This window comes from Rhipicephalus microplus, chromosome 1 (assembly GCF_043290135.1).
Source record: "Rhipicephalus microplus isolate Deutch F79 chromosome 1, USDA_Rmic, whole genome shotgun sequence".
NCBI lineage: Eukaryota > Metazoa > Arthropoda > Arachnida > Ixodida > Ixodidae > Rhipicephalus > Rhipicephalus microplus.
This window is the reverse complement of record NC_134700.1, coordinates 72511571-72528952: the sequence shown is the minus strand read 5'-3', so window position 1 is coordinate 72528952 and position 17382 is coordinate 72511571. Positions and strand designations below refer to the sequence as shown.

The window sequence follows — 17382 nt, the reverse complement described above, 5'->3', positions numbered from 1 at the left end:
GTACAAAAGTTCATATCATACGCAGCAATTATGAAAAGTGTTCGGAACATATGAATTTTGGCCCAATAGACACATAAATTTGGCTGGAGAATTTCACTAATTCGTATCTGCCACATTTCGCATCACCGAGACTCTACTGTACGTTTAGATGAACGCCTCTCAAATTCGTTTACAAAATGTGGTAGGCTCACAAAAAGCCTGGAACAGACTGACCAGCTTTTTTGTCAATACAGCCAGATCTCACACACAAATTTCAATTTACGGGATATATTCATGGCAACCGTACAAAGGGAAGAAATGGTTGAAATATGGGATTCTCCCAGATAATGCGGGAGACTTGGCAGGTATGTGATAAAGATAACACCAATACATATTGTGCTCTCCTGGCGGTGGAATACAGCACAAAGCCGTTTTTGCAGCCTCCGTGACTAGCTATGGCAATGTGCCATAGTCAATCGTGGAGGCCACGCTATTTTACTTTTTTTTTGTCAGAAATAATATGATTTGCATAAAATTTGAGACAAGGTTCGTAAAATCGTAAGCGCGGTCGAAATTCGTACATTTTATGGAAAAAACTGGAAGAGTTGGCAGGTATGTAAATGACTTGCCGTTAACATGTTGGAGAAGGGACACTCTGTGGCATAGTGATTAGCATCACACGCTGAGAAGTGTGAGGTCACTGGCTCGAAGTGTGAGCCCAGCCCAGCCCAGCCCAGCCCGGCCCAGCCCAGCCCAGCCCAGCCCAGCCCAGCCCAGCCCAGCCAACCTACCCACCTACCTAGCCATTCACCCACCCATCTACCTACTTTACTTTACTTTACTTACTTACTTCTTTACCTACCTATCTATGTAGCCGCCTACAACTTTTAGCTGTCCTGGCTGTTTGGGTAATAAGATCTATACTACCGAAATTGGTATAGAACAAGATAATTGTATGAGGACCATCAGTTAACTAATCATAACACGAAAATGGTGACATGTACGTCATGATTTAAATGTCATGGTGTTGCTGCTCCTGTGGTGGTTTCGTTTACATATACAGTAAAACCTCTTTATAACGAAGTGGGACATAACAAACTAATGAATATAATGAAGCAATATTAATTCCCCTTGAAATTCACCTAGATGGCAATGTATTTAAATCCTCGTTTTAATAAAGCAAAAATTACCTCATAATGACTATAACGAACCATTCTTCAAGGGCTATAACGAACCATTCTTCATCTACAATGAGCATTTACTGATTATTATGGTATACATCAACTCAATATCTTATAGCGCGCGACGGTTTACGTTTCATGACGGCGGCGGTAATTCAAAACTTGCGCCTTGCGCTCCCTGGGAGCCGTTTGTAACACGCGTGTGGGAGGAAATCTCCCTGCCTCCCCTTCCCTCAAGAACTAATAGACTCACGTGTGCAGCAACTCGCTCGAGCTTGCGCTCCAGCCGGCTTCCCCTCTCCTGCAGAACTTGTTGACCCGCCTGCGCATCTGACCTCCTTCTCCCCTTCACCTCCGCGCCGGAGATTGGCCGAGGCGGGAAGATGAACAATGAGATGGACAACGGCAGCGGCAAACGTAAGCGCAATAATATTACAATCAAGCAGAAGCTGGCGATGTTGAAAATCGTTGAGTCTGGCATCAAGAAAAAAAAATGTGGCCGAAGATTTCAGAGATGTCGCCAGTGGGTGCCGCGAGCGACCAGGCCCAGATGTCGTGGGACGCTCACTGTGGTAGATGTACGTCTGCGCCGATGCTGACGCGATGACAACTGAAGAGTTGTCAGATGCAGATTGTGCCTGCGGTGATAAGCATGCATGACAGCAGTGACAAATGTGTCGACACCCCAGAGCCTAATGTTGGCAAACCCCCGCTGGCCGTGCAAGCGCGGGATGCGACAGACCTGCTGTGCCGCTTCTTTGGTGCTTACGATAACAACGAGGACGTACTCGAAATAGCTGCTGCTGCTGAAAAAGCAGTCATTCAAGTGAGAAAGAATCGGCAAATGTCTATTAAGAACTATTTTTCTTCGAAGTGATCTGCCAGCTGATGTGCTCATTTTGGCGAAAATAAAGTTAATTGTTCTGAATTATTTTGCTATTTCTTGCCTTCAGACGGCTGTTTTTCTCTGTGCGACATTCGTTGGCGAGTACATTCTCTCTTGTTGGCTAATTGTCGGTAGAAATGGATGTTGGTCATAATGAAATAATGGTTCTAACGAAGTAATTACAACTCCCCCTCAACTTCGTTATATTGAGATTTGACTATTTTGCAAAACTGGTAGCGTATGACATAACTGCATGGCTAACATAAGTGACAGACCCTAACGTGGAAATCATGACATGCATGTCATGTAAGTCATGACTACACACCATGCTCATTGTGCCCTCGTGGCTGTTTCGCTAGCTTCACATATACCAAATTTGGTATTACGGGACGTGAATGAATGACGAAGGTATATCACTGGTGCAAACATGATAATCATGACATTGAAGTCATGTATGGCATAATTTTTTGTCTTTCTCGTAACGTTACGCTCATTTTAATATGATATATTAACCTTCCTCACTCGTGCTTTGCATATCATCGATTCCTTTTGTATGAGAGATCTGCCAATTTTTTTCTTTGCAGTCTGTTAGTAAATATGTTACGTCATTCATATCTGTGACAGAAAGATGTCACGGAGCCATGGTAGACCCCGGCATACGACACCTAAAGGGCCAGTAAACAACCCCAAGGTTCAAATATTGTTGTAAAAAGAAATATGTGCACTTTTACACTTTTACTTCATAAACTTACTGCCGCAAGAATTTTGCAAATACGAGCTATATTAGGGAAGTTACAGGGATTAGAACATTGTGTCCAGCTGGTTTCAGATTTTCGCATGGCCTTGCCACCTTTCTCTTTCAGAGGGAGGGGAAGGCGTGGCCCGTCGTCGTTACTCCGCCCACTTCGGCAATGTGACAAAATGTCAGCGATTGACGTCATCGACGAATTCGATCAGTCGCAACACATTTTCGCTTGCTGCTATGCCTGCTTGTTTACTGTTTATCTGGTGCTGATGCTTCTCCGCAGCCCAGTCGCTAGATTTGCAGCCGACAACAATTTGCAGCAAAACTGCGTTTTAAAAACCGGACAAAAAGTTCGCCCGATTTTTCTGGTGTTTGATTTTTCGAAAAAAAAAAAAAACGTCGTGCCATCCGGGAGCAACATGAAACACAAATAATGCGCTCAGTAGTGGGTGTGCCGATCAACACGTGGCGCGACAATGTGTTAAATCACAAAAACTGGGTCAGTGAAGCGTCCTCATTTTGACACATGGAGCCTACAAAGAGTTTCCCAACTCTTATGATTGAATAGTTCTGTCGTAAATGTGGGTGGGATCAAGAACTGTTGTTGACTTCACTAGTGTTTGTTGAGACCTGGTTTAGACCAATCGACAAGCTGCGTGCTATGTCACGTCCCTGATCGTCGAGTTGTCACTGCACATGCAAGAACAGGGTGTCTATCAAATTGCAGAATTCGATTTCCCTGACTTTTCCAGGTTTTCACTGACCATTTTAGCTAAAATTCCCTGACCTATATAAAAGACACCATTTTGTGGAAATGGTCCGTGAAGCATATTAAAAGGGTACAGAAAATACATTTCATTGTAGAGTAAAACATTTATTGCAACTGCCCTCATTCTCGAAATGCACTTCAATTAGGGTTTGAGAGAGTTTATTTCGTCTTGAAGAATAGAAGCTTCAAGTTGCGCTTCACTAAGCAGCCTTTGCTTTTTTTCTTGTAGCTCTTTAATCAGAGCTGCTGCTCTCTTTTTCTTCTTCTCTAATTCAGTTGTTTCATCTCGCTCTCTCTTCTTTGTTTGCAGCTGCTCCCTGTAGACGCTGTAGGCACTGCAAACTGTCTTCACCATCCTGTCGGTAATGTCTACTTCAGCGATGCCACCTGCTGCCAAGATCCCATCATGCACTACCCTCTGTGCCACAAGAGAATCTTCTTTCAAATTTTCAACAAGGCATTCCTTGTTGAAGGAAAAGCCTCTCTCTACCGCAGCATTGCCGTGAGACAAGCACGAGAGAAGTTTCACAAAAAACTGCAGCTCCTTGTGATCCTGGGAACATGTTTGTCCACAGAGTATCCAGCCTCTGTTTCTTCCTGTCAAAGTTTGCCAGCTGTGCCCGTGTACTGCTTTCTGAGCACACCTTCACGTAGGAGCGATGGGCTCGCTCTGCTTGCAAGCCGGTCATCCAGTGGTGCTCGGAAAGTACTTCCAGTGCCAGCGTAAGCCGCCTGAGGCCAGCCTCCAAAGACAATGCACAGACAGGGTCCAAACAGCCTGCACCCACGGCCAACTTGTACTTAAGCGGCGATCTCTCCACCACTTTCTGTGCACAAGCCTTGACAAACGATATGCAGCCTTATTTAAAATTCATTATTGCAAGCTGTGACAACTTCTTGTTCTTGCGGAGCTCGTTTTTTGCCGAAAACCCAACGTCGAATGCGGCTACATTTACTGCATTTTCTGGTATGCTTAGGTCTATCTTCATCAACTTGGCGATCGTGTCGGCAGCATCGAGAACTTCCCGTTTTAGAATTCTCGACAGCAGTGAACGCAGAATGCTCTCTAGTGCTGCTGACAGGAATGAAACCATCGGTTTATCTGTTTGAAATTCACGCAGAAAGGGTTCCAATTCCTCAGCAATCAAAAGAGCAAAAACTAGCTTTGCTGACAAGACCTGATTAGACACAGCTTCTTCAACCACTTTGTAGCTTGAGCATGTTGGCCTCTTGTGTGCTTTTTCTTTACACTGCTGCACAAATACAATGAGGTCGGGTAGAATCTCCAGTGCCCTACAGATTACAGTACTGTTTTCCAGCCACCTCACTGCACAGAACTTCATGGGGAATTTCGAGCACCCCGTGAGGCTGACGAAGTCAGCGCAACGTGCAGGAACGCATTTGAACAGGTTGTAGGCGCTTCGAAAAAATGATACCAAATCCCAGCCAGATGCACCGTGGCCAGCTTTATAAGCACCATTGATTGCATGAAGGCCACAGCTTCCTATGTCGAGGATATGGCTCTCATCTGACTCGCAAAGCTCTTCCTTCAGAGATCGCAAAAACCTAAAATTGACATTTGGCCCGTCCATGGACACTTGCAGGATTTTGGATCCTTTGATTTCCTCCACCGCTTGACGAAACGCTGACGCCAAGTCTTCAGCGCACGTATGACCCATGAAACAAGACGTCAGGTAGCGAGTCTTCACGCTGTCGTCAGCAGCATCCCAGTATCTAATGAGAGCATCCATTTGCTGTTTCTGGGTGACCTTGTTCAGCGCCTCGTCGAAACAGACTACCAGGTAAGGCACATTGACGAGACTTGACAGCAACATATTGCGAAAGTACGGCGCAATGCCATGGCAAATGGTGTAGCCTACCTTGTCTTTACCCAGCTGAACTTTTGCAGCCACCTCAGAAATGGGAAACATCAGTGGAAAAAGTGCCGCAGACGCTGCCGCAGAACGAAAGGATCCATGTGTCATTATGGTATTGAGACACCAAAATATTTCTGCTTTAGTCACGTTGTTCTTAAACAAAAATCCGCCCACTGACACTTGCACAGGAGCTGTAGTCACTGCAACTTCGGTAGCAGCAGGCGCAGATCCAGCGCTACTGCTAGGCGAGGCATCCGTCGGGCATTTAAAAAATCACAATAGCTTTGGCTGGGAAGCACTTTTGAGAAAATTCAATGCAGAAATGTGCTTCTTGCTAGAGGCATGACTTGAAACAGCTCTGCGACCCATGTTGCTCAGCGAAAAAGTTTTTTTGGCAAACTGTACAGATGGCTTTGTGCGGATCATTTTCCACAGGCCTAATCCAACTTGCATAGTCGGAGACACTTGGGTTCGGCCAGTCCGCATTAAAGGAACACTTCTTGCCTCCTGACATCTTTGATGAAAAAATATTTTGCAGCGCGCGACACCGAAACGCAGCACTGATAAGCAGCGCGCGACACTGATGATCGCGTCTGAAATGCTGCAAGTCTGATGGATTCCTTCTCTCCGGAATATGCCTTCACAGATATATACGGATATGTTCACTTCAAATCACAGAAGCACTTAGTCGAGGACAACATCGCACACCACAATTCGCGCTACACAGGAACTCCGGGAAAACGTTTGCGAGAACGCAAAGCTCACAATTCACACATTTTCAGGCGTGGTAGAGCCTAGCGGCACTGTACAACAAAGGGACGTCGCCATGCTGGATTTATTGCGTGCAGATTGTCGTGGCTCGGCTCGATATGCTACGTTACCCTGCCTCCGCAGCCAGAACGCACAAACTAATTTTAGTAGAGGTCAGTGCGTGCAAACAATGGCGCAAAAATAGGTGACACCGAAAACCTGCCGTGTTCCACTTCGATTACGTAATTCTGGCTCTTGACATCGTAAGAAAGCATAGGCTTCAATATTGGCTACCAAAATGCATCGCCTCCAAGATTGGCTACCAAAATGCATCGCCTTCAAGATTCCCTACATAAAAGAAAAGCAGAGTGAGCGTGGAATTTAGACATCTCCTATCGTCCTTCTATGAAAATTTCATTTCCTTGGCTCTAGTGTTTCACCCAAAGCGATCGGCTGTGCGACAGATTAGTAGTGTGGGCAAGCCCCAAGATAGCTTTCCCTGACTTGTCTCGCTTGATTGACGAATTTCCTGACAATTCCCTGACTTTTCCCGGTGGCTGAAAATTCCCTGACATTTCCAGGTTTTCACGGTTTTCCTGGTCGCCAGACACCCTGAAGAAGCATTGATCAGGCATAGGAAAGGAGCGCGGGAACGGTCTTTAGAAATGGAGGCTCTGCGCAGCACGCAGCTCTGTAATATTCAGGAAACGTGATCGTTGCGGTCTACTCTACGAATTACCGAGCTCGTTTGGAGGGTGTAAAAAAAGTTGGAGCCTGTTGACTGGCCCTTTAAAAAACAATACTCTAGAAAACATGGTATGTGAATACACAACATGATTGTTGCTCTCAGCGAAGTTTTGTTAGTAATTCTTTGGGTAAAATGATATTGCTAGCATGACAGCAGCTCCAGTAGAATCTCGATATTACGAATTTGTAGAGAGCACGCAAAATATTCATATTATTCCTTATTCCTATGAACTAACAACAAGTTAAAGCTGATCATTAAAATGAAGAAGAACTTCATTGAGGTCAACAACTTCTTGGTGAAAAAAGTGCATGCTGTTCTTTTCAACTTTCCTGCTTTCACCACCTCTCAATAAGGTGCCACGGTTTCCCCACTCATGCTGCTGGTGCTGTAATGCGCGCTCACGCTTGGCATCAAAGGCAATGAAAGCCGCAAAACTCGCTTCACGACTTCAGCGGCGAAGCGAGTGCCGCAAAGTCGACAAGAAAAAAATCAGTCCTGGAAAATTCAAGTGAAAACACCAGAGTGGCCGCAAAAGCAGGTCCGCGCCCGCCGAAAATATTTACATTCGTTCTGCCCCTCGCATACATACCACCACCGCCGTCGCCGCTTGAGAATGCAAAGCACTGCAAAGAAACAGTTTACACGTGTACAAACATTTTGGGAGATACGTCAGATGAAACGACACGAGCGAATGCACCGGCAGCGGTGGCGACGGCAGTGCAAAAGCGAGACACGTCAAAGCATGCGGAGTCACTGCTGCTGTGTCTCTTTCTACTTCCGGTGTTCGCAGCGGTCGCAATTCAAACCAGGCTCTCGATGAACATGTCTTTTTCAAGGCCATGAAGTTTGTCGTGCTGGGTGAGTGGTTCACGATTGAGTTGACACGAGCCGCTGCCGACGCCTTCGCCACCATGTTGAATGTACAGCTGGTTGTTTACATCACGTGGTTTGCGAGCTAGTGCAGCGGGTGTAGCCACAGCCGTAGCAGGAAGGTAATCTGCTATCATGTGGCCGCGAAATTGGTCTCGGACCAATTTTTTCGCATCACCCTCGCGGCATAGTTTTCTGGCCACCTTTCCGGCGGAGAAGCGAGAGAAATTCCAGTGAGTTTTGCCGCATTCCCTCTTTTTGAGCCCAAGTGTGAACAAGCTTTGCTCCCACAGTCAAGCCACATTGTACCGCTTGCGTGCAGTGGTCAATCGTGTGTTCGTATCATTTGCGGTTGCTGGGGGGTAAACCATTCGTGTAACACTAGATGACGGCGTATTTTTTATAATGTACTTCTCTTGAGGTAACCTTAAAATTCGTATTATCGCGAAATTCGCATCAACCCCATTCATATAATCGAGATTCTACTGTAATCATCTCGCGGATCTGAATGCTCACTTAGCAGTGTTAATATTAAGGGGTAGACTGGTCTTTGGGACCAAAATGTGACAAAAAACTCATTTTTTAAAATTGACATACTTGGTTTCTGCAAGTATTTTTCTATCTCTGCAGATTTTCACACACCAGGAAGTGGTACTTTTTTGTAATGTCACTCTAACTGACCAGATTCTTGGTGCTGTTAACATGCAGAACCTACGAAAAAATAAGGAACAGACTTCCAGGCTTCTTTATAACTTACCAGCAGCTGTGTTAGAAGCTCTGCTATGAATTTATGAGCACCTTTATGAGGATTCAAAACATGCGCACCATGATTGTTGCTTTTTGAAGAAGCTACGTGTTTTCAGTTTTTTTCATTTTTCTCAAAAAAGTAAATTTACAACTCTTCGATTTTGAGGCCTCAATATCTCTACAGCTAGGGCAGGTACAACAATAATTCTTTTTGCAATAGATACCTGTATGTGTGTAGAATGCAAGTATGGTAGCAGAGTTTATAGCGCAAGCCTTTTTCACTTATTACTCATGAAAATTGTAACATAACTTCAACTGCTTTTGAAAATTGATAATTTTGCTGCAAAATAACCAAGAAAGCCTAAAAACAAAAAACTTTCATACTTTCAATCTATAATCATTAGTCAATGTTGGCATATCTTAAATGTAGCTTTTAATTAAGCACTTTTTTTCTATGATGGCCTTATACAATAGGGGGTAAACTAAAGTTGAACAAGATTAGTTAGAGAAAAACAAATTAAATATTTGAAATCAGCAGAAAAAAACTGCATAATCCTGCACAGTTTGATCAAGATCCCTCAAGAAATAAACAAAAAAATGTCTAAGACCAGTCTTCCCCCTTAAGTTGGCACAGTTTTTACGCTAACGGTTAGTGCAGGTCTTCTTCAGAAAGTCTGGCAATGGCTGTACAGTGCTTTTTGATCGATGACGGACACCAGAATTTTCGGTATAATGACTGGTAAACTCAAGTGCTCCAGATAAGTTTCATGTCACTAGAAATCTGGTAACCAATGGTAAGCGTTCTTGTTAAATTCTGATAATGTTACGCCAAATGAAGACTGTGGAAATGAAAGTAGATGCATTACCTATCCTTAAATTGATGCATTTCAATCTGTGAGCTGAACATATGAAAGTAGACACATACACAACTTATACGCTCTATTGCAGAGGCTAATCTACAGTCGGTGCAAAATATAAGAGGAGCCAAAATGGCTCATGGCATTGCATCTACTGCCTTTTCAAAAGCCTAGTGTTCAAGCACTCATTAAGTCAATTCGAAAGATGTGTTTGTGCAGCTTTTCCATTGCACGAAAACTGTCCCTTTAAGGGGGAAGGCTACCATGGAAGGGCAACTTTTTGTTTTTCGAGATATCCTAATGAAATTTTCAGGGTAGGCTAATGATGAAGCCATTTGAATAACCACAAAATTTCATGCATTTAGGTTCACTGGTTTCAAAGTTACAGCCATTTATCAGGATAGTCCACATAGGTTTCTTAGTCAGGCTCTGATGAATTTAATAAATGTGCTAGCACTGTGAAATTCACTGTGATGATTTCGGGATGGGTGCTTTATACTGGTTTCACACGGGCACTTTTAATCACGATCGGTGTCGATCTGGATTAACCAAGATCCAGATTAGGTGCTGCTACAGGGTCACTTTTAATCACGATCAGGCGTGATCGGGATCAAGATTATCGCAATCCGCGCATCGCGATCTGCCTGAGAGATCGCGATTTTGCTGTTGTCTGCACCCCCTAGTTGACCTTGTTGAAAGCACAATAAACAAAAAAATTCAAAAAGTTAATTCAAAAATACTGTGCTCGAAAAATGCTCTCAGCACCCCGCCCAATCCTGCGGCGGCACCTGCGACACCTCAATGCTGCGCGCGAAGGAAATAAAAAGGAAAGAAAAGGCTGGGGTGGAATGTTTGCTCTCTCTCAAATGCCGATCTGTGACGCGCCCACGTCAGGCTTCTCCCTTTTATGTCCCTGCCACATAAAGACTTCTATCCTTCCAACACTGCGCGCAAAGAGAGAGAGGAAGAAAAAAAAAAAAAGAAAGCTGTTGCTGGTTGAATGAATGTGCGGTTAAAGGAAAGGAAAAAGGCCCTATCTTTGCAGCCCTTGCCCGTTGCGGGAGCACGGCTCTGCGCCTTGAGGGGGAGGGGGTCTCTTCCGTACCTGCCACGGTACCCTTCTCCTTTCAACGACAAGCGCGAAGAGAGCAAAAAAAAAAAAAAAAGCTGCAGCTGCCGTGGAGTGTTGGTTTTCTCTCAAATGCCGATCTGCTTCTCTCTGCGTGAAGACGCTCCTCCTTTTTCGTCATGTGCTGACCACGCTGCGGCGCTGCGCTGCGACGTGGAGAGGCTCCGCTACACAGTCGTCATTGTCGTCTTGATACCCTTGACACACGCGCAAAAGTAAAGTACTTTGAAGTAAACCCCTTTTGTCGCCTAAGGGGACCATTTGCAGAAAGGAGTGGCGCTGATGACACACGGCACCGGACTACTGCTTTAGGCGGTGCCTCAGAAGAACGCTGCAGAAACAATGGCGCTGTTTGTGGAAGCAGCAAGATTGGAAATATTAAAAAGAATCTGCGCATGTACATCCCATTCAGCGACGCCGGAGCATAAAACCATTTTTTTATTGTCTGGTGGCTTATAATGTGCATACCTGTAATTTTCTTTCGCTTTTTTGCGTTTTTAGCACCAACTTAAGTTCGTGGCAACTATGAACAGTTGGTGTTTTGCTGTTTTTGTTTTTTGTCGTGCTTTTTACATGGCTGCGTTCAGCTGGTTCAGTGACGGCGTGCCGCGTTTCATCGTGGTCCTGCGATGTCTCAGCGCAGAGACAGAGATAAAGCAACAGTTGAGGTGGGCCTGACTATTGTCGCCCTTGGCTCCATCGAAGATGAGCTAAACGCTGCGAAGGCAAGAGTGATGAGCCTCAAACAAAGACTCGTCATGAACAGCTTCATTTTGACTGCTTCCGCACTGTCCCCCCGAGCCATCATCTGCGAAAGGTGGGCCTATGTGCGCAACGAACGCTGGTTCGAAGACACATTGCCGTTATTAGGCGACGGCCACTTTTCCGACTCCATTGTTACAAGATACTACGTCGCCGACACGGCAACTGCCGCTGCCAACCCTAACATGATCGCGCTAGTGACGTAATGCAGGCGTTTGAGAGTATAGACAGACTATAGGCCTTCACTTTTCAACAAATCGCACTGCTGCTGAAAATGAAAACATTTTCTCAGCGCAAAAAAATACTGACAGGGCACCGCAGTGTTGCGACACGTTTTCTTCTATTGATAAATTATGCACACTGTATGCGAGAGTACTCCCTTCCTGCCAGAAAAGTAGATGCGGGATCTGCTTTTGCGAAAAGGATCTTTGCCGGAAAGGAGTTACTCCTTTGTCGTGTGTCACTGCGCCCAAACGCCTTTCCGAAAGATGTCCCCTTGTCTAAAGAACTTCAGGGTGCCCGTGTGTCAGGGGCATTAGAAAGTGTCGGCGCTGGACATTTCTGCGCGCAACTTCTCTTGCCAGGAGAATGCTGAAACCGAAGTGGAAATGCTTTGCAAGCTGCGTGCGAAATTGATTGACTCGCTGCAAGGCAAGCGTGTGCAGATGTGCATCACCGATTCCTCCAATTATTAATGGATGTCCTGTGATTTGTGAATAAATGTAAGTCTTCTGAAACTTCCCCCTCGTGTGTTAGCTCAATGCACATGCGCCACTGCATGGAGAGCCCTCCATTTTATTTAGCTTTCATTATTTTGAACTTCTTTTATTTTGAACAAATTTTCGGGCCTCTTCGAGTTCGAATTATCGAGATTCGGCTGTAATTGACCGCTGGCAGGAGCGACTGGAACAGGCTTGAGGCGCTAGTGAAACACTGACGCGTACATCGAGATTGACGCTTCGCTGTGACTACACGGCTACTAGCGGGGCCCATCAGAGATAGAAGCGAAGATTAAGAATCTCACAAAGCAATATTGATTTGATTGATTGATATGTGGGGTTTAATGTCCCAAAACCACCATATGATTATGAGAGACGGCGTAGTGGAGAGCTCCGGTAATTTCGACCACCTGGGGTTTTTTAATGTGCACCCAAATCTGAGTACACAGGCCTACAGCATCACACAGCAATATAGGTAAGTGCTAAGAAAATTTGATCGAATGATGAACTTATGAACTATTATAGTGGCAGGCAAAGTTTTTGGCGTTCAAGCGGTTTTTACACAGATAACACTGCTGATAAAGAGCTCCATAGATATACCGTCCGCCGAGTTTTGTTAATGGCATGTTTTGCGGCACACAATCACTACCAAGGGTATTTTCATATGACCTAAACTCGAACCGGATTAGCTTGGGCCGTGTAGCAGCGGCTATTAAGTTGTTCGCAATCAACAAAACTGATCCAGATTGCCCTGATCACGATAAAAAGTGACTGTGTGGCACAGGTATTAAACTAGGGCAGAGCCTTTTTTTTTAAGTTCCTTGCAGAAAACTTTTAACAGAGCACTGAATTTGGTGTTTGCCATTGAGCAGTTATCAATAAAATTTTAATAATTATAACAAATTACAGATGCAATAAATTTATAAAACAGCTCTGTCAGTGTGTGGGCTATGTATTGGAGTACATAATAAAACCAGTCTGATAGAAATCAGATTAGCGGTTGCAGAGACATCACCAGACTAAAGAGCCTCACTGGCCAAAAAAAGTCCTTCTGAGAAAATGGACTTCGAAAGTTTCGAACAAATATTTTGGTCTAAAATGACTCTGCAAAGTAGCTAGGAATGCTCTTTGTAACTTTTTTCCTTTTCTGCTTTTCCTGCTCGTGTTGCAGCAGTTCTTGAGCCTTTTTCACACGAAAAGAGTCATTCTCCGTTTTTCCGCTGCCCGGTGGTTGCCAGCATAGCGTCGTCAGTTGCCGGCATAGCGGCGTCAGTTGCCGACATAGCCCAGGGCTTTGCTTGGTTGCACAACAACACGTTCACTATCCTTCGCGGCTAACTCCTTGCACGTCCAAAAACGTGTTGGCAAATGCACAGCCGACGACGCGGTAGCACTGTTCAGGGCTGTAATCACTGCAGTTAGCGTGCGCAATGCACCAGGCCCACTTAGGCACGAAACGCCAACACCAGCCTCACTTGTGACAACGGAGCGTTGCGCCGATTCTCGATGTCGCGATAAGCATAAATGCAGTTGTGGTCTTGAAACGGTGAAAGATTGAAGAGCGCGTGAGAACCGAGCGAAATGATGGCAAACGGGAAAACAACACACGCCAAGGGAACACCGACGCTTGCAAGGCCGGCGACGGAGCAGATGACGAGCCGGGGAGAGGCGGAAAGATGCATCATTGCGCACAGCAGCAAATAGGAGCTGCGTGATCACCCACTCCCTCAAGAGGCGCGCGCTTATTCCAATAGCGGCTTCGCATCCGAGCCGCGGGAGGCTTCAAAACTTCGAGAGTCCCTCCAATTATAAGTGGTTCCCGCGCGGCCACGCCGCTGCTTTTTTTTGCGAGGGGTAAAAAAAAAACAAAAAACAAATTCACAAGCAAAACAAGACCAAGATGGCGGCACTGAGCTGTGTGGTTGAGAAACAGCGCGAAGTTGGCGTATTTTCAGCGCCTGCTGCCGCGCCACGTTATATAATTTGTTTGACGTACTTTCGCAATGAGTTAAACATTCATATTTACAGAACAAACAGTTTATAAGACATACTACCCGAATATGTGGTTTTCAAAATATTGAATTTTTCGCAATATTTCGGTTTTCAAAGGGCGCATCCCCCTTTAAATGCCTCCTCCGAAAACAGCTCACCAATGTCCTCACTAGCAAAGATGACGAGCCTGCGTGCAATGAAGAGTGGGTCCTCGCCTCCGGCCAGCATGCGTGCCATGTAGTAGAGGGCTGCATTGGCATCACCACCTCGCATAGACTTGATGAAAGCAGAGATGATGTCATAGTGCTGATCACCTGCAAAATGGTTCAGATGTGAGCTCTGCTATAACATACTACATGCACAAGTGTCTTCATTAAGCTTGCGCGAAATCTCACCTTTTCCGACTCTAAGCAAAGCCTTAGCAATTGGAAATTATCAAAAATAATATTGAAGCGAATCCAAGTCCTAGTAGCAGGATTTAAATTGTAGTAGGGTACACGCAGTTGGCTGTAAAATATGTCGCTTTAAAGTGCACCACACTTGACTCTAAACTACATTTGCTTTAGGCATGAAATAAGATTGAAGGGACACTCACAAGTCGACTTCAATTGTTGAAACAGCAGTCCAGAAACCTTGTAGCACTAGATTTGAGCCAAGAAAGTGCTTATTTTGAAATAAAATCACGTTTTAATGGTCTGTATCACGTTACCACACTTCAAATCACCTGTGCGTGAAAGCGGACTTTACTGTTTCTGTGCCCAAAGTTGCCTATCTTTACTTTATAACCCTCGACACAAGTAGCAGCAGAGCGATAGTAGTGGGAACTACAGTAGCAACAACAGCCATTGAAAAATGTTATGCAACCTTGTAAGCCATAATTCTGCTCGCTTGGTTCAACTGCGGCACCACCTATCTAGCTTAAGCAGTGGAAAACTGACCTTTTGAACCACTTGCGCCATTCCCCACAGTAACAACAGGCGTTTTTTTTTTCCTTTAAATCAAACAGGAACGAACAAGCAGCTTTTCATTATGTCTCTTTATGCACAGAAGGATATTTATTCAGTGCAGCTAGTTCGATTACTAGTGATTGATTGTAAGTGGTAACTCTGACCTCATCAGGATCACTTTGGGAATGTGCAACTCATGGCGCACGTTGTGTGGTACATTTAGACTAATTTCTTGGTAAGTAAGGCACTGCTGTTGCTAAGATTGCCATATATAGGCATTCTCATACATTGAGCTTTCACTCTGACGAATTCTTATTTGCCTTTTGTGTCCCTTAAATTGGTGTCTAGGTAATACTGGACACTTGACTCTAAAAAGTAACAATATTCTGCAAGGGTGAACCCATAGATTCCACAGCAACATACTGGAATGTTATACAAAGTAAGGCTAGCAGCTAACTCCTTTAGCCCCTGATCTGGCATAGCTCCACTCACTTCTGGTGCAAAGGAATACAGCTGCTCCAGTCAACAAAGCAGTTCTCGTGGTGTCTGTTGCTTCAAAGGGAAGTAAGCTATGAGGGCTGTTACGACCATCATCCTTGTAGAAGTTCTTTCGTCAGTTAGAAACCGGACTAAATGTTTTAGACGCATGCTATAAGCAAGGATGGGCCGTTGAGACGGGCTGATTTCCTTTCTGTCAAGAGTGAACAAAGGTGTGCCAGGACCGGTTTGGCGCAAATAAAACGCACGAGACAGAAAAGGCCATTGTCAAAAAGGCTTTCCCATCAACAAGGAGGCACATGGGCAATTTTTAAAGCCATCGTACATTTGGAGAGACCTGAAGCAGCATGGTATTTGCTGTATGGGCTGGAAGCTTAAACCCAAATGGGTTGTAGCTTTACCTTTCGAGGAGAAGCGAGGTCTCGGGGATTTGCCGATTTTAAGCAGTGACATCTAGCAAACGACGAGAGATTAGTGAACCTCTCCTCATTCCCCCTCTTTCAATAGCATCAGCTAAATAGAGTGGCATGTTTGACGAGAAGCTGTCAAGCCGCTACATTGTCCTACCCGAACGCAGACAGGTAAGTTTAGCACATGTACCAGGAGCCGGGCTTTTCGAAAACTACCTTAATCTTCGAGAGAATTCTTGGAACTCCGGTCATCTAGGATCATTGGACGTGCGCAAAATGTTGGTGATGGGTGCAAAATGTGGTGTGGTGTGTTTGTGACCATTATTGGGCATCGTTTTAGACTGTGCCCTCTCCACGTGCATTTTGTGGTGTCTTTCCCTGCCTTCGTGGGTGGAGCACTTGACTATCGAGCGGCGTATTGGCTGAAGCCGCGTACAATGGGCCACTATATAAGCGGAAGACCTTTCGTATATTTTCAGTTCTTCAGTTCAGTTCTGCATTCCTTCAGCAAGCTTCGTCCAGAACGAGACCTTCAGCTAAAGCCCTCGAGGCCGACTTCCCCGAGCTCATTTCTGAGCTCCTCAACCATGTAAATAAATTGTTGTCGTTAGTACGAGTACTACCAAAACTGAGACCCGTAGAACCCGGAGTCGCAACAGGGAACAAAGAAGTAAAAGGGTAGGAGCTGTGTACTGACCTCTGTCAAGAACGTATGCAAGTCAGTGGACACGACCATGCGCTTTCAATCAAAGCTCGCAACTGCTGCCCCTCCTCCCAATGCGCAGAGATCTTCATGCTCCTTCACCCAAGAAAACTGGCCTGCATACTCTTCAAGTGGCAACTGTCTCCAACCTTCCCAAGCATTTACTTGCACATAGAAATACGATATCTGAGGCAATATTATTGATTATGTTTTTGTGATACTGCACAAATCTTCTTCAACTTTACAAAGATACTGTGGAGGTAAAAGGTAGAGGAGTAATGATGCTAGTTATTACTACAGGGATGATTTGCAGGGAGGGACTAGCTTAAAATTAGAAAGCACAAGCTTGTTTGCATTTAAAATTAATCAGTTTTGACTTGTGCATGTGGTGCCAATACAGTCAAACCCCGCTACAACGAAATTGAAGGGGCGCAAAAAAAATTTCGTTGAAGCGAAAATTTGGTTGTGAAATCGAAAAAATATAGCGGATCTGAACTAGGAAAACAAAAGAACCTTTGATCTCAAAATTCAATAAATGTCCGCTTCTTTTTTTTCTATCCCAGCAGCGTCACGACACGATTCTCACCCATGCATAGTGAGGTCATGGTGAAAAGCACGCTGAAACAATGACTACAACCGCTTTCGTGAATGAACCAAACAGTTGCATTACACGTTAACAACAGCAGCTGTCCGCCGTCAAAATGCCGAGATGGCAGCAGGGTATCGTGGACCGGTGACTTTTGCCTTATTTTATGCCATTCTTATCATCAATTTTTCGCGGCTAGCTGATTTTGTTGATAATGCGGACGAACA

At 44.9% G+C, this 17382-nt stretch overlaps 1 protein-coding gene and 1 pseudogene across 7 annotated transcripts in view; both read right to left on the bottom strand.

Annotated features, from left to right (window-relative positions):
• Positions 1–17382, bottom strand: part of LOC119178713 (ATPase WRNIP1-like) — a 208895-nt gene that overhangs the window by 139821 nt on the left and 51692 nt on the right. For all 7 annotated transcript variants that reach the window (XM_075877220.1, XM_075877276.1, XM_075877363.1 and 4 more), the window contains one exon: positions 14170–14325. In XM_075877220.1, the coding sequence (XP_075733335.1) occupies positions 14170–14325 (156 nt within the window). The remainder of the gene's footprint in view (positions 1–14169; positions 14326–17382) is intronic.
• Positions 1820–11031, bottom strand: LOC142775694 (uncharacterized; annotated as a pseudogene).